General features: G+C 36.4%; 1 protein-coding gene across 1 annotated transcript in view; it reads left to right on the top strand.

Moving 5' to 3' along the window:
* Window positions 1-26,586, top strand: part of LOC124386752 (B-cell scaffold protein with ankyrin repeats-like) — a 45,258-nt gene that overhangs the window by 1,618 nt on the left and 17,054 nt on the right. Inside the window, exons 2-7 of the mRNA XM_046850707.1 lie at window positions 1-89; window positions 6,467-6,594; window positions 10,730-10,868; window positions 11,745-11,887; window positions 12,274-12,388; window positions 15,889-16,085. The exon at window positions 1-89 is cut by the window's left edge and continues 307 nt beyond it. Coding sequence (XP_046706663.1) covers window positions 1-89; window positions 6,467-6,594; window positions 10,730-10,868; window positions 11,745-11,887; window positions 12,274-12,388; window positions 15,889-16,085 — 811 coding nt within the window. The remainder of the gene's footprint in view (window positions 90-6,466; window positions 6,595-10,729; window positions 10,869-11,744; window positions 11,888-12,273; window positions 12,389-15,888; window positions 16,086-26,586) is intronic.

Below are 26,586 nucleotides of genomic sequence, written 5' to 3'. Positions count from 1 at the left end.
TCCTCTCAAGGGTGAAGAATGCCTTCAGATCTCGAGTGATCAAGACGCACAGGAGTACCACTCGGCCGTGCTCGATATAATTCAAGGAGGTGAGTCTAACACACAGCTAGGAAGTAAGAGGAAAGAGAAGTTCATGACTGAGAACCTGCTTAAAATCTGTAAGGTAGAGTCTATGGTCAAGCGAGTGTCAAAAGTGGTAATTAAGCTGAAAAAGAAGGAATAATAATTATTCAATATACAGAATGATGTATTTTGAAGATGAAAAGGTGTTAATATTTATTAGCCTTACTGGCTTCTCTAAAGTAGGCCATATGCAACATGCATACCCTGATATACAAATAATAGACTGGCTCAAACAAGGAGAGAAAGTCACATTTAATAAAAAACGCAAGTGAATTGCTTTAAAGACCTCCAGTAATTTACATTCTTTCCCAGCTGAAGGAAGCATCAGCCTCCAATGCAGAAGTCTGGCTGTGCTAAATAACTTGGCACAGCAGGTTAAACAGTGCTAGAGGAACTTAATCAGGTTTACATTCTGCCAGCGTGATCGGTGATCCTGAGGACTGTAATTACGGAGCAGTATGAGTGGGGAGGCGAGCTGAGAGAGAGAGAGAGAGAGAGAGAGAGAGAGAGAGAGAGAGAGAGACATTTTCAACGTTTGAATCTTCATTATCCACACGGAGTCCTGACAAGCCAATTACCAGCACTCAACAATATATCATCCATATGGAAAATGCCAGAAATGATTGGTAGGCATGGTGATTATGTGCAGGAGAGATTAAACAAACAACAAAAAAGTTATATAAACTGCATATTAATGTATCTCCTATAATACACAATTTCATTGGGTTTTTTTATACATTATAGACAAACTGTATGAATCCACAATACTTATTAACAATTGCTTTTGGATCTACTTTGTGAGTAATTTGTGCTCCGACAACGTTTAAATGCAGCAAATATGGTATTTACATACCATCCCATACCTTTAATGAATTCACTTCATCACTGTCAAATCCACAGTTTACCCCCAAAGTAAATACATTCTCAGCAATATTGTACTAGAAGATTTACTAATAAGCATATATTAATACTTGTTTTCTAATGATCATTTCATCAGGAAAGCATGTGTATATTCACTGCCTATAAATCACGCATGAATAGTCTTTAATAATGGTCTAAATTAAATATTAGCATTTAGTTAGTAATATACCATGACGGTATTAATAAAGATTAATTTTCAGTAAGGTACATTTGTTAACAACAGCAAAAAAACAAGGCATCCCCAATTCTAAACTACTTTCTTTCCTCTTATATTTTTTCTTGATAACTACAAACCCGATTCCAAAACAGAATGCAATTATGTGGAAGTTTCACATTTTAATATTTTATTCAGAATACAACATAGATGACATATCAAATGTTTAAACTGAGAAAATGTATCATTTTAAGGGAAAAATAAGTTGATTTTAAATTTCATGGCATCAACACATTTCAAAAAAGTTGGGACAAGGCCATGTTTACCACTGTGTGGCATCCCCTCTTCTTTTTATAAAAGTATGCAAACGTCTGAGGACTGAGGAGACAAGTTGCTCAAGTTTAGGAATAGGAATGTTGTCCCATTCTTGTCTAATACAGGCTTCTAGTTATTTAACTGTCTTAGGTCTTCTTTGTCACATCTTCCTCTTTATGATGCGCCAAATGTTTTCTATGGGTGAAAGATCTGGACTGCAGGCTGGACATTTCAGTACCCGGATCCTTCTTCTACACAGCCATGATGTTGTAACTGATGCAGTATGTGGTCTGGCATTGTCATGTTGGAAAATGCAAGGTCTTCCCTGAAAGAGACGACGTCTGGATGGGAGCATATGTTATTCTAGAACTTGGATATACCTTTCAGCATTGATGGTGCCTTTCCAGATGTGTAAGCTGCCCATGCCACACGCACTCATGCAACCCCATACCATCAGAGATGCAGGCTTCTGAACTGAGCGCTGATAACAACTTGGGTTGTCCTTATCTTCTTTAGTACGGATGACATGGCGTCCCAGTTTTCCCCGAAATAACTTCGTCTGACCACAGAACAGTTTTCCACTTTGCCACAGTCCATTTTAAATGAGCCTTGGCCCAGAGAAAACGCCTGCGCTTCTGGATCATGTTTAGATACGGCTTCTTTTTTGACCTATAGAGTTTTAGCCGGCGACGGTGAATGGCACGGTGGATTGTGTTCACTGTCAATGTTTTCTGGAAGTATTCCTGAGCCCATAATTTAATTTCCATTACAGTAGCATTCCTGTATGTGATGCAGTGCCGTCTAAGGGCCAGAAGATCACAGGCATCCAGTATGGTTTTCCGGCCTTGACCCTGACGCACAGAGATTGTTCCAGATTCTCTGAATCTTTGGATGATATTATGCACTGTAGAACTTCAGTCTATAACTTCAATCTCTTTGCAATTTTTTTCTGAGAAACTCCTTTCTGATATTGCTCCACTATTTTTAGCTGCAGCATTGGGGGAATTGGGGATCTTGACTTCTGAGAGACACTGCCACACTGAGAGGCTCTTTTTATACCAAATCATGTTGCCAATTGACCTAATAAGTTGCAAATTAGTCCTCCAGCTGTTCCTTAAATGTACATTCAACTTTTTTGGCCTCTTATTGCTACCTGTCCCAACATTTTTGGAATGTGTAGCTCTCATGAAATCCAAAATTAGGCAATATTTGGCATGACATTTCAAAATGTCTCCCTTTCAACATTTTATATGTTATCTATATTCTATTGTGAACAAAATATAAGTGTATGAGATTTGTAAATTATTGCATTTCTTCAGGTTTGTACTTTTAGTAGCATGAGATATGCGTAGTCCTGTCTGTATGTTTGAATGGATCAACCTTCTCCTACTAGATCATAACCTATTTCTAACTTCACCCTATTTAGGGAATCATAATTTCTCAGAGACGCTTGTTATTGATATCAAAATTTCTTTTATATTTTTATTATATTCATTTCTTCTATGTTCTAAATGCGTTAACCTACGTTATGTAAGACAGAATGATTAATAATGGAAATGATCTATATAATAGTCAGAGAGCAGATGTGGACTTAGATGCAGGTATATTTTATTGATAAAGCTTACAGACTGATACAGAATGTGAGAAAAAAACAAGGTCAGAGAACTAGATGTGCAAACAACATGATCTGGGCAAGAGAAAGATTACGTAAAACCAGATTCAGATCTAAACAGCAGAGAGACCATTCCATAATACAAAGCTTGGCATCAACATCACAGTGAGTAAGTTGACTGAGAGTCCTTAAATAGTGAGGCTGTGCAGTTGAGCCAGGTAATTGGAATCATTATTCATATGAACTAGAGTCGGTTTGTACACCACATGGTGTTATGGATGTTGTAGTTGAAGACAGCGTTGTCATGACAAGTACTGCAATAAGTGGTGTTGATTATCACAAATAGTTAACAAAATGCCAAAACTTACCTATTACCATTATCACTAGTTACTCAGAGGTTTGTGTCATTATTTCCTAATTTGTATCTTGATTTGCACTTATGATCTGTACTTAATTTCAGATACAGCCATACCACAGCAAAGCTGAATGCTTAGTTCTGATTGAAAATATTGACTAATGTTCTGTAACAGCAGCTCTGACAGTACATCCAGCTGGAAGGCAAACACCCTTGTTCTAATATGTTATAGTTTCTATAGTAACAAGTTGCACAGGCACTCTGTGGCGTGTGCTCCACATAAACGGAGTCGAAAATACGTGCAATATGTGATATAGTGCACCTTTCACTAAGGAATCGTTTATTTAGCAATTTTTTTATAACAGTCAGATGTATGGTTTCTGTGTACCATGACAAACTGATAACACGTCTGATGTTCCACAACATTAAACATGAACTGTATTATTTATTTTTGTTAATATAAATGTGCTGTATAAGAGGAATAAAACATTTCAGAAAATGCTGTTATTGGACAATAATCAACTTTATTCCAAGTTTACTTTATACACCACTTAGTCACTGTGTATTTCTTATCACACTACACCCCACTGATCCTTTAGTTATGCTATATTATATAGCATGTTGACCAATTGCCATATGATCCATTGCAAAGTGCACACTCAGACAAAATGGATAGATGTTTAGGACAGAGCATATTTGAGTTACAGTTGACATTCACAATAAAATAAGCAAAAGTTGTAGCGAACCAAAGCAAAAATGAGAGCACTCTACTGTAGGTAGAGAATTTGTAAAGATGGATAAGATCATTATAACAGTGAAGCAAGCTTGTACTTTTAGATGACAGAACCTTTCTCTCTCTCTCTCTCTCTCTCTCTCTCTCTCTCTCTCTCTCTCTCTCTCTCTCCCACACACACTCACGTGTTAATGTGTGTAAATGAGAAGTAGTTGCAGTTCATAACAAGGGAGGTGCGATGAATCTTCTTTTTTTTAATGGCAATCATATTGTAAACAAAAACATCCTGCTTGTATTTTTCTTCTTATTTTTTTATAAATGTACACATGATCTATGGTTATATTTAAAATACCATTTAAATGCCAATAAGCTCTTAAAACATAATACTCACTTTAAATCCTCACCTCGAATATACAAAAGAATTTCACATACTAGGGATTAGCTGAGGACAATAGCTGGGAACGTCACATTTAATACTGCTTATGAAAGTGATATTAAAAACAACAGGCACGGTTGCCAGATCAGCAGTATTCAGTGTTTTTGTCTTCAAACAGGATATACAGTACCAACTGTTTTACACACTTGTCGTTTATCAGTAAAAAAAAAAAAGGCAGTGTTAAATGCCTACTGCCTACTGAAGGTTGAGTTTTGTGTACAACTGTGCTTCTTGTATGGTCCATATTATTGGTTTATGTAGGAAATGTTCATATTGCAGCTACAGTATATTCGATGTTATTCACCTTTCGGTTTTCACGCGCAGCAGGTCCACCTCTCCACCGTTGCCATTGACTTTTCTATTCTCTCCATGCTTTTTTATGCTTTCACATGACCATTTGGCTGCCAACACACATCACTCTCCCGTCTCACTCGCTTTCATTCCCTCCCACGCATACCACACATCTCTTATACACCCTCAACCAGTATATGTTCAGGTAATGTGCACGATACTTGGTCAGGAAAGTACAAATATTAAATCGAGGGTGAAAATGTACATGAAACATGGTGACGGGCTTTCTTACCTTTTTACTGCTTATTTTGTCATTGAGCACATAATAAATTATATTACAGTAAATTCAGGCAAAATAAACTACTGTTGTTCCAAGACTGACTCAGATAAAACACTGTAACACTACTGCAAACATCAACATGAATCATCCCTATGAAGGAAGTGCAGGTTATTTAGATAGCAAAATGTTTTTAATATAATGAAGAAGAAGAAGAAGAAGAAGAAGAAGAAGAAGAAGAAGAAGAAGAATATAAAACACTAAGAAACCAAATGATAGTACATGATGAGTCCAGATTATACCAGATGATATCATTTATTTTTTTGGTGCTTCTGTTTTGCAAAAACATTCAGTCCATAAAAGAGGAAAGCGATACAATGTAGGACTTACATTTGCATTACATTAGATATACCTTTATACGTAGCAGATAATGAAGCATGTTGATTAGGTATTTTCATGTGCAGTCACTCAACAGCTAACGAACAGACAACTCCATTTTACTATCATAAAATCTGTCTCCATGAGAACACTGTGTGCTGCTCTTATGCGCATTGAAGTCAAATCTGACAGCTTGCACTATTTATTTAAAATAAGGTTTGAGCCAGTTATCACATTAGAATATTTGGAACAGGGCTCACGATCACTGTATCTGATTTTTACATAATAATAAAAAATAACAATCTATCAGAAGTACACCGCTAGAGACCTTTTGTTTCTTGCCTTATCTTGTGTCTGATTTCATTAACTTAACTAATGCAAATGATGTCCTAGTCTGATTTTCATTTTTTTTCTCTAATTATAATCTTGTTTACTCTTCAACGTTTACTAACCTTTTTATTACTGTTGTATTGGACTATTAAATGTGATTATTAAAAAAATAACATTATGTAGTTATGCATAATATTATTATGTAAACAGTGGAATGTTTAGAATGATCCAGTATACTGAGTCACTGGTGTGGATTGAGGAAGATAGGTCCCTTCAGCATGTGTGTGCATGTGCGTGTGTTTTTGGTTCAGTAGCAAATTATATGCAAACTCAAGAGCCTTCCTTATATGTCAGAAATGCCTTTATCGCTCAATATGCAAACGGCGATCCCCTGATCTCTTTTTGCCCCGCTGGGAAAATGGCTGCTTGTCCAAATAGGACAGTCAATGCATTTACTATTCCAAAGCAATTAGTTATCCATTATTTAATGTAAGAAACATCTGTACCCATAAATAACATTTTGGATGGTCATTTCATTCAGTTTCAGGTGGACAGACATCAGCAGTGGACACAAGAATAACTCTGGGACCAAAGCTGGACAGAAGGCATTCTGCTGGTCTTGCATTCACCAAACCTCTACTAGTCATGCCCAGTCGTGTTCCTTGTGAGGTGGGCACCACCATTTATCTACATTTAATTTTAAAATGATCATCGAAAAATACATTTTAATGCCACTCCTTTAAGGGACTCTTCAGAATGTTAGGGATCTTCTGCTTCTTTTAGCTGCTTCCGTTAGGGGTCGCCACAGCAGATCATCCGTCTCCATCCTCTACATCTGCCTCTTTCAAACCAACTAACTGCATGTCTTCTCTTACCACACCATGAACCTTCTCCTTGGTCTTTCTTGTTTCCTCTTACCTGGTGGCTCCATCCTCAGCATTCTCCTACTGATATACCTCATGTCCATCCTCTGCACATGTCCAAACCATCTCAATTGTGCCTCCCTCACCTTGTCTCCAAAATGTCCTACATGTGCTGTCCCTCTAATAAACTCATTTTTAATCCTGTCCATCCTCGTCACCTCCAACAAAAACCTCAATATCTTCAACTCTGCTACCTCCAGCTCCACCTCCTGTCTTTTACTTAATGCCACTGTTTCTAAACCATACAACATCGCAGGTCTCACCACAGACCTATAAAGTTTCCCTTTCACTCTTGCAGATACTCTTCTATCACAAATCACTCTTATCACTCTTCTCCACCCACTCCACCCTGCCTGCACTCTTTTCTTCACTTCTCTAACACACTCTCCATTAGTTTGTACAGTTGACCCCAGGTACATAAACTCCTCCACCCTCACTACTTCTTCTCCCTGCACCTCCACCTCCCCAGGCTCTTCTCAACCTGCTCCCTACTCTCACTACAATATCATCATCACAAACATCATAGTCCACGGAGACCCCTGTCTTACCTTGTCCATCAACCTGTCCATTACCCCTGCAAACAGGAAAGGGCTCATAGCCGATCCTTGATGTAGTCCATCCTCCACCTTGAACCAGTCAGTTGTTCCTACTGCACACTTCACTACTGTCACACTGTCCTTATGCATGTCCTGTACCATGCTCACATACTTCTCTGACACACCTGACTTTCTCATACAATACCACAACTCCTCTCTCAGCACACTGTAGTACACTTTCTCTAAATCCACAAACACACAATGCAATTTCTTTCTGACCTTCTCTGTACTTCTTCATCAACATGCTCATAGCAAATATTGCATCTTTTCCCCTTAACTTCATGGTGTGTCTGATCAACTTTATTCCCCTGTAATTACTGCAGGTTTGCACATCTCCTTTATTCTTAGAAATCGATACTGGCATCTTCTAGAATCTTGTTAAACAATCTTTTTTAAAACTCCACTGCCATCTCTACTAAACATCTCTATGCTTCTACCGGTGACATACCTGGTCCAACCGACTTTCCACTCTTCATCCTCCTAATCACTGCTCTTACTTCCTCCTAACTAATTCTATCCACTTCCTGCTTCACCATCTCCACACTATCCAAGCTTCTCTCTCTCATTTACCTTATTCTTAAAAAATGAAATTCATAAAAACTCCCGAGATGACATAAGGAAGAAACCTTGAGAGGAACCAATCTCAAGAGGGAACCCATCCTCATCTGGGATGCACCGAATGTCCATTAATTGCAGATATACGATGTTGTGGGGTACAGTGATGGTGATTAGAAGCAAACTGTAGTCCTGAGTCAATGTAGCAGACTGTTGACATTAACTACAGTCTAAATCCATCCTCGTTTGTACTCGTCAGCTTCTCAAAATACTCCCTCCACCTTCTCAACACACTGTCCTTACTAGTCACCACATTTCCATCTCCATTCTTTATTGCTCTAACTTGCAGCACATTCTTACCAGCTTGGTACAAATACTTTTCTTCTTTTTTAGTGTCCAACTTCACATACAGCTCCTCATATGCCTTTTCCTTGGCTTTAGCCACATCCCTCTTCACCTGCTGCCGCATCTCCTTGTACTCCTGCATACTTTTCTTATCACTCTGTCAATCCAAATTATGTTTCGCCAACCTCTTTCTCCTTATACTTTCTTGCACTTCCTCATTCCACCACCACATCTCTTTGTCTTCCTTTCTATTTCCAGAAGTCACATAAAGTATCTTTCTAGCTGTCTCCCTTATCACTTCTGCAGTAGTTACACAATCATCCAGCACCTCTTCACCACCACCGAGCCCCTGTCTGACCTCTTCCCTGAACCTCACACTACAGTCTTCCTCCTTCAGTTTCCACCATCTTATTCTTTTTTCAGTCCTCACCCTCCTCCTCTTCTTCTTCACCTCCAAAGCCATCCTACACACCACCATCCAATGCTGTTTAGCCACACTGTCCCCTGCCAACACCTTACAGTCTCCAATCTCCTTCAGGTTGCATCTCCTGCATAGAAATAGTCCACCTCTCCACCACTCTCCACTTCATCTAACTCACTCCAGCATTTTTCCTTCTCTACCATCTCACAGCCCACTTGTTAGGGATATAGCACTACAATGTGTACATGCATGGTAATAAGTTTTATTAATATGCATTCATTGACCTAGGATAGTCAGTATACTGTAGATAAAGTACACAACATCAACAAATGTTTGTGGACACCTGGTCATAAGATTCTGACCATAACCTTAATTCTTAGTTGTTTAAAAAAAAAAAAAAAAAAGCACAAATTTTAACTTAAAATATGTGTTACAGTGTAATACAAATGTACTGTACAGCATATACAAATGCACATCATTATTTACAAAGATATATGCACTCCTTAATAGCTAAAAAACTGATGCTAACTAGCATAATATTCATACCAAGGATACTATCGCATACAAATACATATCCTGTACATTTGTGTGTCTTCAAACTTGTAGTTTGGAACAGAAGCACATGTGGCTGGAAAAGTCAGGTGACCCAATGTCCATATTTTGTCCATATAATGTATTATAAGATATTAATAAAGACTTAAGTACAAATCAGCTGTAGCTAGTGTAGCTACACTTGCTTGGGAGCTAGTGTAGCTACACTCCACTAGCTCCCAGGCAAACAAATGTTTAAAAACATCTAAATAGCTTTTAAATTGGAATTTTCACACCAAAATGGTCTGTCCTGTGCATTTATAACTTCTAAGTCAGCTGATTTTGCCTACTTTTCTAATGTCACAGTTGAAGAGCTTTTCTCCTAACAGCACTCCAGGATGCTTTTTAAACTGACACTAAAGTCTTGTTATAACATAGCAAGCTGCTGAATTCTCCAAAGGTGTTGATTATTTTCCATAACGGCAGCAGTGACAGCAGTGCTGGCTGCGCTACAAATCACTCACTTATATTATATTAATCATTCCTAGAGTGAAGGCTAATTCATGTGGGCAGGTGCTCCACATACTCCACTAATACCACCTAATTAATAAATACTAATAAATAATAGAATAAATAAATGATAGAGAAGTTTGAAAAAGTGCTGATATGGTATAATTTCCTATGAGAAGACTGATTTAAATTGGATGCCAGTGGTTTGTAATATTCAGTGGGAAAGTTGTACAAGTCTTGGGAAAAGTTTGGGTTTTTAATGATTTATAGTCAGTGATAACAGGAACAAGCTTGCATTTATGGCATGTGCCCTTATTTAAAGAGACTTACTATTATCAGTTACACATGAATTACGATTATACAAGTGAGCAATTGGTAGCTTGGTGGTGATGGGAACTCACAACCTTCTAAACCAAAGTCCAGTGCCTTAACCAATGAGCTACCGACTCTCTTGGTTAATGGACCTCCCATAACACTTAATGTAATTGGTAGGAAAACTTGTACTATTTTTTACTATATAATTCATTCCAAAAAATCTTAAGTTGAAACTGATAGGAACAAGAAGACACCAAGAGCATTGAAACGGGACATTAAATTAAATTAAATCAGATCATCTGCTGGTTACAACAATACATTTTTAAAAATCCTACAAATAACCACTAATTTTTGAGACATTCATTGCCATAAAAATGTCCTAAAAAAATCAAGGGCCCAGACTGATATAAGAGGAATACAACACTTTGGGACGATGATGTTGAAAAATGAAAATCTTTTCAAGGAAAAAAATCTTCATTGTGGTAATAACAATGATGTTCTTATAACAGTGTGTCCAAAAGTTTTTTATTACATGCATAGACATTATATGTTACGTTATTACTTTATTATACCATGCATTCACAACAGCTCGATCTCCATCTTCACAGAATCCCGGGGAGGTGTTCCTTCTCCTGCAGCAGTCCATGGCCAGTAAAGACTTGGAGGTGGAGTTCAGTGGGGGCTTGCAGAAAGTGAGAATAAAGCCAGTGAAATGGAATGACAGTGCTCTCAGTGTGACTGCTGCAGGTAAAGATTTATACTTAACATTTCCTATTTTCTCTCGCAGATTGTAGCAATGTTTGGCTTGTGGAGCTATGGAGACTATTAACCAAAAAGTTTAAAATTTCCTAATAGTTAATTTACTTCTTGATGAGTAATCCAGTGGGGACATAAATACACTACATAAACAAAGGTTTTTGGACACCTGACCATATGATTCATATGTGTTTTTGAACATCCTTTTCCACATTTAGTCCCCTTTTGCTGTCATAATAACCTCTATACTTTGGGAAGATCTTCCATTACATTGTAAAGTGTGCTTGTAAAGATTTGTTCTCATTCAGGCACGAGGGTGTTAGTAATGTCATCTACTGATTTCGGGTGAGGAGACCTGGGGTGCAGTCAGCATTCTAATTAATTTCCAAAACTGATCAATGAGTTTGAGGTCAGAACTCAGTAGCAGGTCACTCAAGATCCTTCACTCCAACCTATGTAAACTATATCTTCAAAAAGCTTACAATTAGAGAATTGTCATGCTGAAACACGTCTGGGTCTCCTAGTTTAAGTGAAGGAAAATTAATTTTACCACATCAAAAAAACATCTTATACAATTTTATTACTCAAAAAAAAAGTTTGCTCAGAAAATGAGCTGCTAATTAAAATGAAAATAGTGTAATCTTGTACAGCATATTTAAATGTGCAGCATTTTACAAAGATACATGCACTCCTTTATAGCTGAACTCATGCTAACTTTTTAATATTCATACTAGAGCCATCACATTAGATCATTGTTCATTAAATAGCTTAGAATCATTCTGAAAAAAAATCCTGCATGTGCAATCAGTTGTATAAGAATGAAAATTTCATGATGCAGATTTGTTGCTGAAGGTTTGCACGTTACAGAATTTCCTGCCGGAACCGTGACTGTAACACTCTACTGCGGAGGTGTCATGAAGGGCAGTACACACCTACACTACTACGACACTATGGGAGAGATTTCACGCCTGCTCAAGCAGGCTGCAGACCCGATGAACTTCATGTGTCAGGTACACAAATAGCTTGAAACACATTAGAAGCTCGATTAAGCAAACAGTGGTGACATGATCAGCGCCTGGTGCGAGTCAAATAAAAATGACACACCAACTGAATTTTTATTCCAAATGAATCATTAGGTTCATTATTAATATCCAGTCTAATGCAGGTTATAATAACAACTGTGTATATTTTTATTGATCACATGGCATTCGAATTGTTTTTGATATAATAACACAACATAATTTGTATTTTCTGGTCTATAGTGATCCTATTGAAATAAAATATATATCACACAAGTCTCTTTAAACAAATCGAAATGAGTTATAATATTCTAAAGCAAGGTGTAAATCATTAAGCTTTCCTTTTACGTATCCTTAAAGTGCTGTATTCAATTCAGGCTTTTCAAACCTCCTCTTTGGAGAAGATAGATCACATTCTCGCTGCATGCGTGTTGAAAAAGATGCCTAGCGGAGGTTTCCATGGACTGCAGAATGATCAGATTCTGACTGGAGGTAAGTGATTCTCTGGCTCTGAATAACCCCCTAACAGATCATCACAGCTCAATTCATCACAAGTAAGATATTTAGATAGAAGCAATTCTCTGATCCCTAATTTGCATGATTCGGTTTCTCATTCTGTTAATTATTAAATTATAGAGGAACTCACATAGGTGAAAAAAGACAGATGATTAAGTTAAACGTCAAGCTAGACTGGAAATGCTGGTTTGCGATTCAAAGTAAATGCAACCCAGGGCAATGTCTTGATCCTTCCAAGTAAAACTAAAAATAGAACCTGAAAAACATCCTACTGGCAATAGAAATAAACGACAAGCTGATCATTTCACAGATCATCATTTCTTACAGAAAAATTACTTTACAGAGCATTCCACCATGCACAGTTTGCAAAATACACTTTGTCTATCTTATTTTTTGAGATTTTATCCTATGCCAGTCTTTAAGACAGCATATGAAAGTTCATAAGTACTATCATTTTTAGAATCACATGACAAGCCATTCTCAGCTTGCTAAGAACAAATCATTGCTGGTGTGTCTGGTGTTAGAGCAGCCCAAATTACTAGAGATTGCTCTCTGCTCATTCATACACCTCTGTCAAAATCTATTTTCAGGAAAAGGGCAAGAAAGTTGCATGACCCCACCTAGCCTCGTATCACTCACTTCTCCTTTCTCCAAATTTTCTTTTTTTTTCTTTTTGCACAGAGACTGATTGCTCATTCACCATCTGTATCACTTGCTTTGAATTCCTTTCTTGTTCATTCAAAGCCACATTCACACACACTCTCATACTCAACAGCTCGATGAATATTTAGAGTTTATACCACTTTCCCAACAGGGTGTCTGAAAGCAATAACAATCTACTTAGGGAATGCATGTCATTTAATTTGACTTTTGGTTCTGGTTCACTGGTGTTTGTAATGCACATCTTTTTAAGATCTTCCTCAGTACTGAAAAAAAAGATGATATTCACTGTGTTTTTGATTTACAGTTACAAGTAAAAAGGATTTTAAATGATATTGGTGTACAATTGAGTAATATGTAAAATATTTCTAAATGTAAAAAGAATGTAAAGGAATAATCTCTGTTTTGTTTAGTTTTTGTTAGAAAAAAACTAAATGCGATGTCATAACAAAATATATTTTTTGTGAGACATTAGTGATTTATGATAGTCCAGTGATTTCTTATGCAAATGTAACCATAGAGCTAACATTTTAATAAAAACTGTAAATGAAGAATTGTTCTTAAAACGTCCAAAACTTTCAATTAACCCGTGTTATATTTTTGTTAGTAGACACTTTGCCTCACTGAAAAATCTTTGTTTGTCCGTTATTGTTTAACGATTTAAATTACAATTCAGCAATGCTTAATCTCTAGGTTGACATTTACAAAGCATCATGGTGTTAAAACATTAATCTCAGTCTCCATGCTCATGCTTCCTTCTAATTTAAAGGTATACTATTCACAAAAACATCTTCTTTAAGCCATCTGCTTTGTGGTGCATATATTGTATATTTCTGCCATTCAGCAAATACAGGTAGTCATCGACTTACAACCTATGCAACTTAAGACCATTCGACTTTACAACCACAATCGCTAGCCGCGGCGTACGTTATTTTTTTACCAGCTTCCGGCATAATTTTACAGTACACTACATATAGCCTACTCTACTTACGACCAAATCGTGTTACGACCAATTTGTCGGTCCCAATTGTGGTCGTAAGTCGACGACTACCTGTAATAATCTTCATAAAATCCTCATTCACGGCTCCATATATTTTAAACTCTGTTGAAATGCTAATGACCTTTACGGAATGACCAATGATTTGAAAAAAGATTGACCTATTTGACAGATACAAGCAATCACCTTTCAGAATATTGGAAACATCCATACTCTTATAATTGCTGCTAGTGATCAATAATTGGGACTACATCAAGCACTAATAGAGGTCCACCTGCCCCATGCTCATTAAGGCAGCAGTGGACAAGACAGTCAGGTTGTTTTTGCGTATGTTTTTGTTTGTACATTTTTGGGGCTTTAACAATTAATTCTCCAAAGCAATTGTCCATAGCATCGGAGAATTTGAATTCTTAATTTGAATTCAATCACAGTTAGCATCTATCTTTTTTAAAACGTTGCATATTGCAAATAGTGGAAGAAAGAAAGGGGGTTATAGGCTGAATAATGCACATATATCAGAAATGTTTTAACACCAATGTGACTGTATCCTTTGATAAAAGATGCAAAAAAATGATCTTGTTGAGTTTGATATATGTATGACATTTGCTTTTCTTGTAGCTCTCATGCTAAGGCTTTGGGTTACTGATCAGAAGGTCGCAGTGTAGCCCCTAGCAATACGAAATTGCCACCTACGCTATCAAGGCTAACTCTAAGCTTTGACCCCAGCTTCCTAACCAGCTGGGACATGCAAAACTCTTTCACTGTGTTGTAATGTGACAAATAAAACTTTTAAACCAGGGTGCATCTTTCTGACAAATGACAAATAATTTAGCAATAATTTGCATCTAAAATTTAAAACAATATGCTGCTTCACTGTACAACGGGTTTTCTCTAAAAAGATGGATAGATAGATATTGCATAAATCTCTATATTCTTTCCTTCGTTTTATTTAAGGTTAAGTCTTTGTTAATTTTGATGTGCCCCACAAAAATCTATGGTCATTTGCCGTTGCTGTTGTGCTCTATGAATGCGGCACCAGATCATCAGCCAATGTTTTAAACCAGAAACCTAAATAACCCCGAGCAGTTCAGAACTTGGACCCTGATTGATGGCGTAATCAGTTCATCAGTAGTCAGGTATTGATCCTGTGACCAACAAATGATTGTCGATACCTGCCTCTGAGCTGTCTTCTATGAGTAGTGCTGGTCATTACTCATGTTACAAGCAGACCACAGCCTACGTGAAATGAATTTTTAAAAAGTTACTTGCGAAGTAGCAGCTGTTTCTGAAGCAATGCCAACAAAGCATTAATCTGTATTGTCTATCATAAATTAAAGTAAAAAAAACCTCTTAAAAATCTGAATATGATGCAGCACAAAGGCGAATGATAAATAAAGCGTCGGCTTTGCCTCCCAAACACCTACACACTGAGTTATCACTCAGGACTCAGCAGCTAAAGGCATAGTGTAAAGTACCCCTTCATATAGCTTCAAAAGCCTTGAGGGTCTATCATTGTTGTGTTTTATTTTTAAATCAGTGTTTAAAAACGCTAATGCAGATTTTGTCTTTTTTGATACTGCTATCACATGTTGGTTCCCATGGGCCTTTAAATATGCTCTACCTCTTTGTTTTTTTAGACTTCTCTATGTGTATATATAATATATTTATAAATATATGTATATATAAATATATTTATTTTATATGATATGCTTTTTATGGACAGTTTTTGGACTGTTACTTCATTATCAGTCCATACTGAGGATGCAAACATCTTTAACCATACATTATACAGCATTAAAACCAGCATTGTCATTTGCAGAATCCCACTCGGAGGACATCCCGACTCTATTGCACTTTGCGGCAAAGTACGGGCTGACAGATCTGGCCAGCGTTCTGCTGCAGTGCCCTGGAGCTCAGCAAGCTATGAGAAGTACCAACTGTTTTGGACACACACCTCTGGTGCTAGCACATGCAAATGGACACTCACAACTCCACATCCTTCTGGAGCAATCACTGGTGAGTTCTTATGCTAGAAACTCTAGCTGTAGGAAGCGCTATTTTCAGACAGTAGTAGCTTATTTTATTTTATTTTTCTTAAATAAATGTCTCGTTGCTACAGACAGACAGGCAGATATAGTCAATAGGTGTGTATGGCTAAAGTAAAGAAAAGTACACAGAGTTTCTGGAAAAGCAGGATGTTTCAGACAAAAGTCCTCTATCTGCTGTGCAAGCAAAGTTCTTCTGAGGCTGTAGGAGGGAGAACCATGAATATCTTCTATTCATATTGATTATTAATAAAAACAAACCTTATTTAAGAAAACAAATACCCATGAACATATAATAGTATCTGTCCCGGCAGAGATGTGTGGGGTTTTTTTTTTGTCTAGAATTGATGTTTTTATGTCTCTGCAAACACTAAGAAAAAGTGCAGCTCTGTTGGGAAAAGAAGCAATTTTTCATTCAACAATGCGACTTCAATTTGCAGTGCACAACTTTATCCAGCTCCTGAACTTCTGGCTTGCTTCAACTGAGCAAGCTACTTTCAAAAGAAACAAAGCTTTACACAATTCAGGAAACTATTGATTTAGAGACTATTGATAGGTAGCAATAATAGAAATCTTATAATATCTTACATAATAGTCATCAAAAGTTCACTAGACACGCTATCTAAAAGCATACTATTTTTTTAATCCTCCAGTTTTTAAATCTTTATTTGTATTTGTACCTGTTTATAATATATTATCTGTTCATGGATAATGGATTTATTCTCTCCTTAGTGTGTGCATACACTAGGTGTCTGAATGCATATTTTTAAATAGCAGTCATTTTAACCTTAAATTACATTTTATTGCTGACAAGATGACTTCATAAACATGCTCAAAGGGACAGGTGGGGGGGGGGAATCAAATGACAGGAATAAGAACAAGACTGTAACAAGCAAACCCTTCTGACCTTAGTCTCAAGGGGGTTTATAGCTGCCTGCTTAAAGGCAGCCTTACTAACTTTCAAGCCATTATTTATGGACTTCCTCCCCAATCTTTCAGGCCCCACAGTGGTTGTAAATACCAAGATCAGGTGGATTGGGGTCAGCTAGCAACCCACAGTCAAGTCACTGATTTGTCTGAGCATATTTGTATCCAACGGGATGTTATTGTGGCCAGAGAAAGCATTTTATTGATGTTACACATAGGAATGAGGTGAAGAATGGAATTGTTTTGGATTTTTGCCTTTGAATGGCATTGTGTCTAGGATTGGTCTTATGGTATACTCGGAGATCAACATGCCAGTAAACCTGGCCTTATAACCTACGACATTACACACTGAGGGGTTGTTTAAGAAATGCAATGGATAAGAGCATTGGATAGCCAATGCAAATGTGATGAAACCTGTTAATAATTTATTTAAAAAAGCCTACCAAATGGGCAACAATATTAAAAACTATAACTCACAAATAATAATAATAATAAAAAAACTATAATATAAAAATTGGTGTTTTTTCCACATTGGTGAATTATGGGGAATGCAGTGAGGGTCTTGGAAATGAGAATATATGAAAAATGTACAATTGTATATATAAAGAAAAATGTTATATATAAAAATTAAATCACATATATAATTTTCCAGAAGCACCAAAATGAAAGCAGAGGGGGCTTTGTGTGCTGCATTTATTCACTAAAGGGAAATAGTTAAGCAGGTATCAATCAACATATCAGTGAATCCATTAGCCAAGCTCTGAGATACCAAGTGCAGAGTGCAGTTTTGTGTGCAGTAAACCCACTTTATTGTTAAGATTATAAAGGCACATTGGTATTATGGTAATAAAATGTTTGTTGCATTTGTACATGTCTTTTTCTTCTTCTTTCGGCTGCTCCCATAAGGGGTTGCCACTGCTGATCATCCGTTTCCATATTACTCTGTCTTCTACATCTGCCTCTTTCAAACCAACTACCTGCATGTCCTCCCTCACCACATCAATAAACCTCCTCCTTGGTCTTTCTCCTACCAATATACCCCATGTCCCTCCTCTGCACATGTCCAAACCATCTCAACCGTGCCTCCCTCACCTTGTCTTCAAAATGTCCTACATGTGCTGTCCCTCTAATAAACTCATTTCTAATCCTTTCCATTCTCGTCACTCCCAACGAAAACCTCAACATCTTCAGCTCTGCTACCTCCAGCTCCACCTCCTGTTTTTTACTCAATGCCACTGTCGCTAAACCATACAACATCGCAGGTCTCACCACAGTCCTATAAACTTTCTATTTAATTCTTGCAGATACTCTTCTATCACAAACCACTCCTGCCACTCTTCTTCACCCACTCCACCCTGCCTGCACTCTTTTTTTTCACTTCTCTAGCACACTTTCCATTACTTTGCACTGTGTGTATTTTTGCAATTTGTTGGAAATTTATGAAAAAAATTGAGTTTTTTTTTATTATCCATTTCTCAAATTTTTGTTGGTGTTTAGATGTACATGTTTTTTTTTTGTGTTCATATTTATTTGTTTTAGCAGTACCTAACGACGGTTTAGCATGTAAATGTAATGCAAACATCACTAATTTGATGCGACTCTAAATACAAATACAGTATTGTTTTTTCGACATTATTGTAGGTTTTATTTGTTCAAGATATGACTATCTCAATAGAAATAGAAATTTCTGTCAGAAACTGACAGAAATCTTAAGTAAAATGTATTGTGCATTATTTTATAACCCCATGGCCTTTAAACTATATAAAGGTGTCCATAGTTGATGGGAAAGGGAAAATTCTACACCGGTATTTTTTATTTAATGGAGGGCTGACATCATAGCAAGCTGATTTTAAATATGACATACACAATATAAACAAAAATATATGGAAGCCAGACTTTTTCAGCCATTTTTAGTACTTCCCCAAGTTGTTACTATAAAGTTGTAGTGATACAATTGTGTAGAACGTCTTTGAATGCAGTAGCATAAAATTTTCCCTTTGCTTAAACTAGGAGACCAAAACCTGTTCCAGCATGAAAATGCACAAAGCAACCTCCATGAAGATATGTTTTAAATGGGTTGGAGCAGAAGCCCTTTCCTCAACCCTTCAGGCATCCTGACCATACATCAATACCTGACTTTACTTGTGTCTAAATGAGCACAAATCTCTATAACCACACCCCAAAATCCAGTAGATCATGTTCACAGAAGAGTGGAGGTTCTTATAACCGCAAATTGAACTAAATGTGTATTGGAATGTTTGAAAATCACATGCAAGTCTTATGGTCAGGTGTCCACAGATCTTTGTATAGTTTAGTTCTTCTCACATTAAAGTCATTTCACTACAACAGCACTGGTAAATTCTTGAATATTCTCGGATCTGACTGATGAGAAGGTGTTGATTAATTTTCTAAATGACAGCACATCTTTGAGAGTAATGCTGGCTCCAATTCAAATTACTAATTAATATTATTGCGCTAATTCTGATATTATTATTGTTTCTATAGCAACAGCTTCATCACAGGGGCTGGTATGGTGGATGCTCCACCACAGTCTAAGCAAACAGGTGTGTGAATGTGAAATCGTTGATATCGTAAAGCTTTCTGAACTAAATGTTTGTCAGTGCTTTATACCTTTATATGTTTTTCATTGTGCTTGGTAACATGAGTGATGTTTTTTTTTTTTTTTTTTTTTAATGCTTGCATGTTCCACAACATTAAATGTAACTATAAATAGTTAACAAGTATAATGTTAATACATGTATAATGTTTAATTCTGAGAAAGTGTAATCAGTGGTAAACTGCTACAGTATAACTAGAATAAAACATGTGGCTACAGCAAAATAATCAATTGTTAGAGATCACACCACCTTATTATTGATCATGTTCTTAAGCAGGATGCTTTTGTTGTGTTTTATTCCCTACTTAATGCATTGTTTTCCTGACAGCCCATGCTCTTGTTTAGGTAATATTTAACCCCCAAAATAATCAGTTAATACATCTAACAGTGTCAATTCCAGAGACAAACTACCAGACACTAATCATTAAATTAATCAGAAGATTTTCCTATTTATACTGCAGATGTTGTTTATATGGGTCAATGAATTTACAACGGAAATTATCATTGATTCTGTAGATTTTAACTAAACGTTTTGTCATGAAAATCCATCTGAGGGATGTATTCTGTAGTAAAACTCTTTTGTTTCAGCACAGATTTGACCCTAGAGAAATATCAATATATGTCAGATATCAGTATGCTGTGATGTGTGTAACTGTGTGGTCTCTGCGCCTCAATCGACAACAGGGCAGAATTTGTTCCAGACCTTCAGACTCAGGGGTAATGACACTGAAGATGAAGAAAAATTCAATTTGATTTCAAAGGAGGTGTGTTGACTCACACAACTACTTTTAACTCTTTTTGCTGAAATGTGCAAGTTAATCATTTGTTCAAATCAAAGTGTGTGATGCAGCAAGAGAGATGTCCTGTAATCTCTAAGATTTCTGAAGGGATTTGCAAATGCTAAAACACAATACAATACAATTAAATTAAATACAATTAAATTAATGCAATTAAGCATGAATGCTGTTGAATCTGTAGCTGGCTTTCCTTAATACCATTTGGCACAAAGTCTTTTAAAGTATTGTGCATTATCATAGTGCCTTTTTTTAATCATTTAATCTAGTGCTCTAAGAAAAAATAACTGAAAGAGAATATAAGTATGTAATTGCGGGCAAACATTTTAAGCCAACATGAAAACTTCCCTCAGAAATGTATTAAGCACAAGCCCCCTACTGCACTTTATCTCCATCACTAACAGGCTCTCAGTCCACCCAGAGAATTCCCAACCTCAAGGGAATGAAAATAAAAGGACTTAACCTAATCCCCTCTCTGCTCCGGTTGTTATGTGACGGCTGTAATTGTGTCTGTAAAATTGGATTAAAATTGACTGATAGGACTCACCTATTTCTACAATACATCTCATAAATACAAGGGGAAATATAATATAATGAAAGAATGGCCTTATTGGATCAAATTCCTCAGGTTGGGCTGAAAAAAAGATTGATAACCTTAAGAGTTTAATTTTGGAAGTGCAATATGTGACCTAGATGCAATATATTAAATGGTTAGAACGTGTTAATGGCAAGTGATAAATGACCAATGTCAGATTGGGCCAAAGTGTATAAACCTCATCACTTTCGAAGCGTATAAAAGATTTGGTGCTGTGTATTATTTATAACCATTGTTATGCTCAAAAGCAATCAATGTTTAATGAAAACATCAGTGTATTTTAATCATAATGCTTGACACAAAAACTTTCCAAATGCATTTGAACAGAGTTAAAAGGTTTCTACCTCTGAGGAAAGAAAGTCATATTTATTTAGTGTGAAGGTTTGAAACATTGTTGGGGCTCCATACAAATATCATGGCATTAATCTTAAGCATATTAAACCAAAAGTCAAAGCATGTATACACAATAAAAAGTGTTAATAATAACATAATGATAACATGGTATTGGATAAAAAACATTTGAAATAAAAAAACATTTTATGGCCTAAAGGCAATTACTTAGCCAATTTGATACATGGACAGTATTTTAATAACCATTTAAAAAATGTTGGTCAGTATCAATTATAAATTCAAATTCTACTGTTATACCGACCAATCTAAGTGGGAAGTAGTCATTAAAGGTGGCTTGTATTTTATATGCTATATCTCCAAAAGTATGAAGACACGAGGACACCTGACCACAACAAACATATATACATCTTATTTTAAAAGAATGGCATACACGTCTTTTGGAAAAGCTTTACATTAGATTTAACCACAGTGAGGTCTTAGAGATCTTGGGTGCAGCCAATGTTCCAGTTCATTTCAAAGGTGTTCAATAAGGTTCAGGTCAGAGCTCTGTGCCAGACACTAAAGTTCCTCTAATCCATCCTTGGCAAACCAAAAAACCATAAAGCTTGCTTTGTACACACAGTCGCTGTAATGTTGAAGCAGGTTTGGGCCTATTAGCTCCAGAGGAAGAAAACTGTCATACTACAGCATACAAAGACATTCTTTACAATCTAGTGCCTCCAGATTTGTAGCAACAGTTTGGAAAAGGTTCACATATAGTGGTCATATTCTGAGGTCCACATACTTTTAGCCATTTAATGTATCTCCTGTATAGTATATATATATATGTGATTGGCTAATCCTATTTTTCTGCCATAGCAGCTGATGATTATCATATTAATTACTCTACACAATATATAAATTACTATGCAGTATGTATATAATGATCACATTGGTATACGTTTTGTGTAATCCTACCACAAATAATCCTGAAATCCTCCACTCCAGCTGTGCCTCTGTTTGCCGTTGACCTTTACCCATCTAATTAAGTTGATATGTTTCACAAACAACAATGTAAAAGAGGAGAAAAAAAAAATTAAGAAAAACATCTACTCTCCTTGCTTGCCATTTATTTGCTACAATATCATCTCCTGAAATCTGCTCTCTCTATTATCATTCTTTGTTTACATTATAGAACAATGTCCTGTTTTGGGCAACATACTGTAATGCTGTAATTAAGTTTAGTGGACTCATTAATAAATTCATTGTGTTTTGTAAAGCTGATTGTTAAGCTTTCACTGCTTGAATAAATGAAATTGGCACACATGGAAATCTGATTAGCAGTTACCCCTTTTTTATTTTTGGCAACATGCGGCCACAGCGAAAACCACAAACAGGAAATGGTTTTGTTATAATTAACTCCTGCTTGGTCAATTATTTGCTTTTCCAACACAGACATTCAATTGTTATTAGCGCCTAATTCATAATAATGCCAGTAATACCCTTTATAATTCTTAAACTTATTTTCATACTTTATAGTTAGATTATACTTTTAATACTCTTTAATACTTTTTTATTTATTTTTTACGCTATTTATTATTTTTTGTTTTATATTGTATTTCTATTTTTTATGTTTACATGTTGGACAGTCGTAAAAAGCATTTCACTACATGTCGTACTCTGCGTGAATGTGCATTTGACAAATAAAATGTTAATTTGAATTTAACCAAAGAGAAAGCAGACTGAAAATCTTAAGTCAAAGAGAATATTTAGACGAGGTATATAGCAGTGGCGGGCGGTCAGGGCCAGCAAAGCCTACTCTGCTGGCCTAAACACTATCAGAAGCACTAACCTACATTTACAACCTAAATTCTAATATTTGTTTCATGAAATTGTATTAATTTATTCCCAGCAGTTTATTCTCTTCATTTTGTAGCGTTTCTCTTGACTGCACTGCTTCCAGTACGTGCATGCGGATGTTAGATTTTTTTGTCCAATCAGATTTCAGCCTCTATGTGCTGCCATGTCAATCTAATCTGCCCAGGGCCTGCAAGGTCTGTTCTGCTGGCTCTTTTACCTTAGTCTCTATTAGCAACGGGTCTGTTTCTTTAACAAAATCAGATTTCGTATTCACCTCACAGGGCAGCTAGCTGGCCCAGAATACAGAAAAACAAGTTCGACTGGCAAAACACGTGTGTAGCTCTGCACACATTATTACGTCTGAGTTAGACTTTTTTATGCCTATGGAGGAAGAGAAATTTATTTGGTCTCGGACATACTTAAAAATCAATTTTCCAGAAAAGCTAGTCATCATGAGGAGAGGTCAGCCAACCCCAAAGCTAGCTAGCTTGTCTCAGCCCAGGAAAAGGGTTTGTTTACCACTTCCAGACCAGTGAATACGAGTGGTACCACTGGCTTACAGCCTCTGAGGAGTATGTTATGAGTATGCATCTCTGGTGAATAGGTTGTATTTTATTTACATTTTTTTTTTTTTTATGTTTTTGAGATGAATTGGCCTCCTTACCCTACATCAGTACCTGACTTCAACACCTTTATGGCTTAATGAGCACAGACTCAAAATCTAGTGGAACATCTTCCCAAAAGAGTGGGGGTTGTATGAATGATGGAGAAGAAAAAAATCCTAAACAAAAAAGACAAAGGCTATCACCACCTCTAAAACTATTCTTATTCTTTGCTTCTTTTCATACTCTTTAGCATATAAGGATGTTAGGATAACGATGTATTTACTGATAGAGACTTCAAAACACTTCTGTAAGCTGCTTTGGATAAGGGCATCTACCAAATGCTATAAATGTAAATGAAAATGTTGGTTTGGTAACTAGATAAAAAGAGTAAGTAGTATTTATACTGTCTTTGGGCTATTTACATGATTTTCTTTTTTTTCTGTTGCTTGATTTATTTGCAGCTGCAAGGTTTATATTACTCTTCTTCTAGTACATTATTGTTTCTATAGCAACAACATACACAGGGACTTGTATGCTAGACACTCCACATACAGGAGATAAAAAAAACGCTTGTGTAATTTCCAGACAAATTTGTTTTACAGATGTTCCTCAACAGTGTATCTTTGAACTGAATAGAATGTAGGGTGTGTGCTTGAATTAATAAATATTTTGATTGTTGGAAAATTGCTATGTATAAGTAAAACAAAACCTGATGATGGAAAATAAATAACGTAGGGTTTCGCCTCTTGTCACACCCCCTATGCATGTCAGGTTTTATTTCGCCGATATTAATTGTAATCATTTTGTTTAAGGATCGTAACAGAAGTCCAACTATCAGTTGCATGTATATCCTAACTGCACCTGATCAAGTGAACATGTCTGAGCTCCATTTTACTATTATTCCATAAATTATTCATCAAGCAAAGAGAAAAGACACGTGCAACGAAATTGAAACTTCTCTGTAAATTTTGCCATGTCAGTGTGGTACAGACAAGTCCCCTTGAGCACTGTTGTTATGCCCCTGTGAGACACAAATAATATTACATTGCACCAGGGGCACAGCCACTTTCAGCTATTTCACGTCCTACTGGGGCTTGAAACTAATGAAGAACTCATGTGACATTGTTGCCTGGTCAAAGAAATCCCCAGTCAACCATACAAATAACATGAGGCCCACTCTTAAGAGTTTGCCCCTGCTAAATAAACACTGTTCTTTATGCTCCTGCAAACATATGAGACAAATCATGCCACCCATTTAAAAAGGTCAGCATGGCTTAATGGGGTAATTCTATTGTGAGCAGGTTACATTTGGTCTCAGGTCTTGTTTCAGCTTACGCTCATAAACATGTCATCTCTCTTCCTGCTGGAATCATATTGAGACAACCTTCAAACATCATCAAAATTTCAAATGGCAAAATGGCAGTAGCTGTTAAAACAATTAAAGTGCTAAGTTGTAGTTATATAAGTAGCTATTAATACATTTTTAAGCAAGTCATCTGGGTTGCTGACTTGCTTCACAGGATGGCTGATTATTTGATTTGTTTCGTCATGTTGCTAATGACAGAGCACAAGTGGCAGCACTGGTGACTGCATGGTGTGATCAATCATTTGGTGTATAAATAGATTAACTCAGGCATTGGGAGTTACTTTACCCAGCCAAATTGCAATCCATAGGCACCCTCGTGCCAGTGAAAGAGCTCTAAACAGCTCCTTGGCAATAAGAGCTTAGAGTCTGATGAAACCGGACGCAACAACAATCAACAGCGGTAGCCATTCTTTGCCCGTGACAGCATGCAGCCCCCCTGTTAGTGTGGCTACAATACATCATTACTTACAATTTATGGTTTGAATATTTCTTTGTTTGAACCTACATTGGACATCAATAAAATACAAAATCCTGACATAGTTTAACAAGTGGAAATACTTGTTTGCTTTTCTGAGATTTGAACTATGGTGAAGCATGCTTTACATATTCATGATGATCATATTTTTTTAGTGTACGATGCTAAATTGATGTCCCACGCCTTTATTACTCTTTGCATTTCATTTACATTTTTGTCAGTCAGCGGTTCATGTTTTGTTTTTTTTTCAAGTCGATTTCAGTTTGTTTCTCTTCTCTAAAACCATTCTGATCCACTCCTTATCACTCTCATGGCTGGCAGAAATCTGTAACCACAGCAACATTGACTAAGAATGTGTAGCACAAAGCCTGAATTTTGGAGGAGAGCAGATTAAATGTTGAGCTCAGATATCTTTTTCTCCATATTTTCCAGTGTAGGGCTTTCCCTACTGGATGTTCAATTGTTATTTGTTTCCCTGGTGATAGGTTCAGTTCGTTTTCCTGCCCTATGTTCCTTTGTGCTGAAATTCTAAAATTATATGTTTTACACCATTGAATAAGTCAAACAACATGAAAATACTATGTAATCTAAGGTCATTTTCACACTTGAGGTTTTTTCTTTTATGGACCCAGGGCTTTTTTGATGCAGTGTAAAAGCATGTTTTCGGCTGTTTTAAAACTCTGAGAACCAATTCTTGGTCCTGGTCTTGGCCTGGTGACATTCTCATCATGTGGGAAACATTCTAATGATTAATTCATATTATTTCTTATTAGTTTTTTTGTGATAATGGGGAAAGGGTTGTCATGGCTCAAGAGAAAAGATTGAATGATAATATATATAATATATTAATATTAATATATAATGATATTAATTAATATTAATATGTAAGGTATTATAATATTA

Source organism: Silurus meridionalis, chromosome 6, assembly GCF_014805685.1.
Source record: "Silurus meridionalis isolate SWU-2019-XX chromosome 6, ASM1480568v1, whole genome shotgun sequence".
In the NCBI taxonomy this organism is placed as follows: Eukaryota; Metazoa; Chordata; class Actinopteri; order Siluriformes; family Siluridae; genus Silurus; species Silurus meridionalis.
The sequence above is the reverse complement of the archived record's forward strand: the minus strand, read 5'-3'. Positions and strand labels throughout refer to the sequence as shown.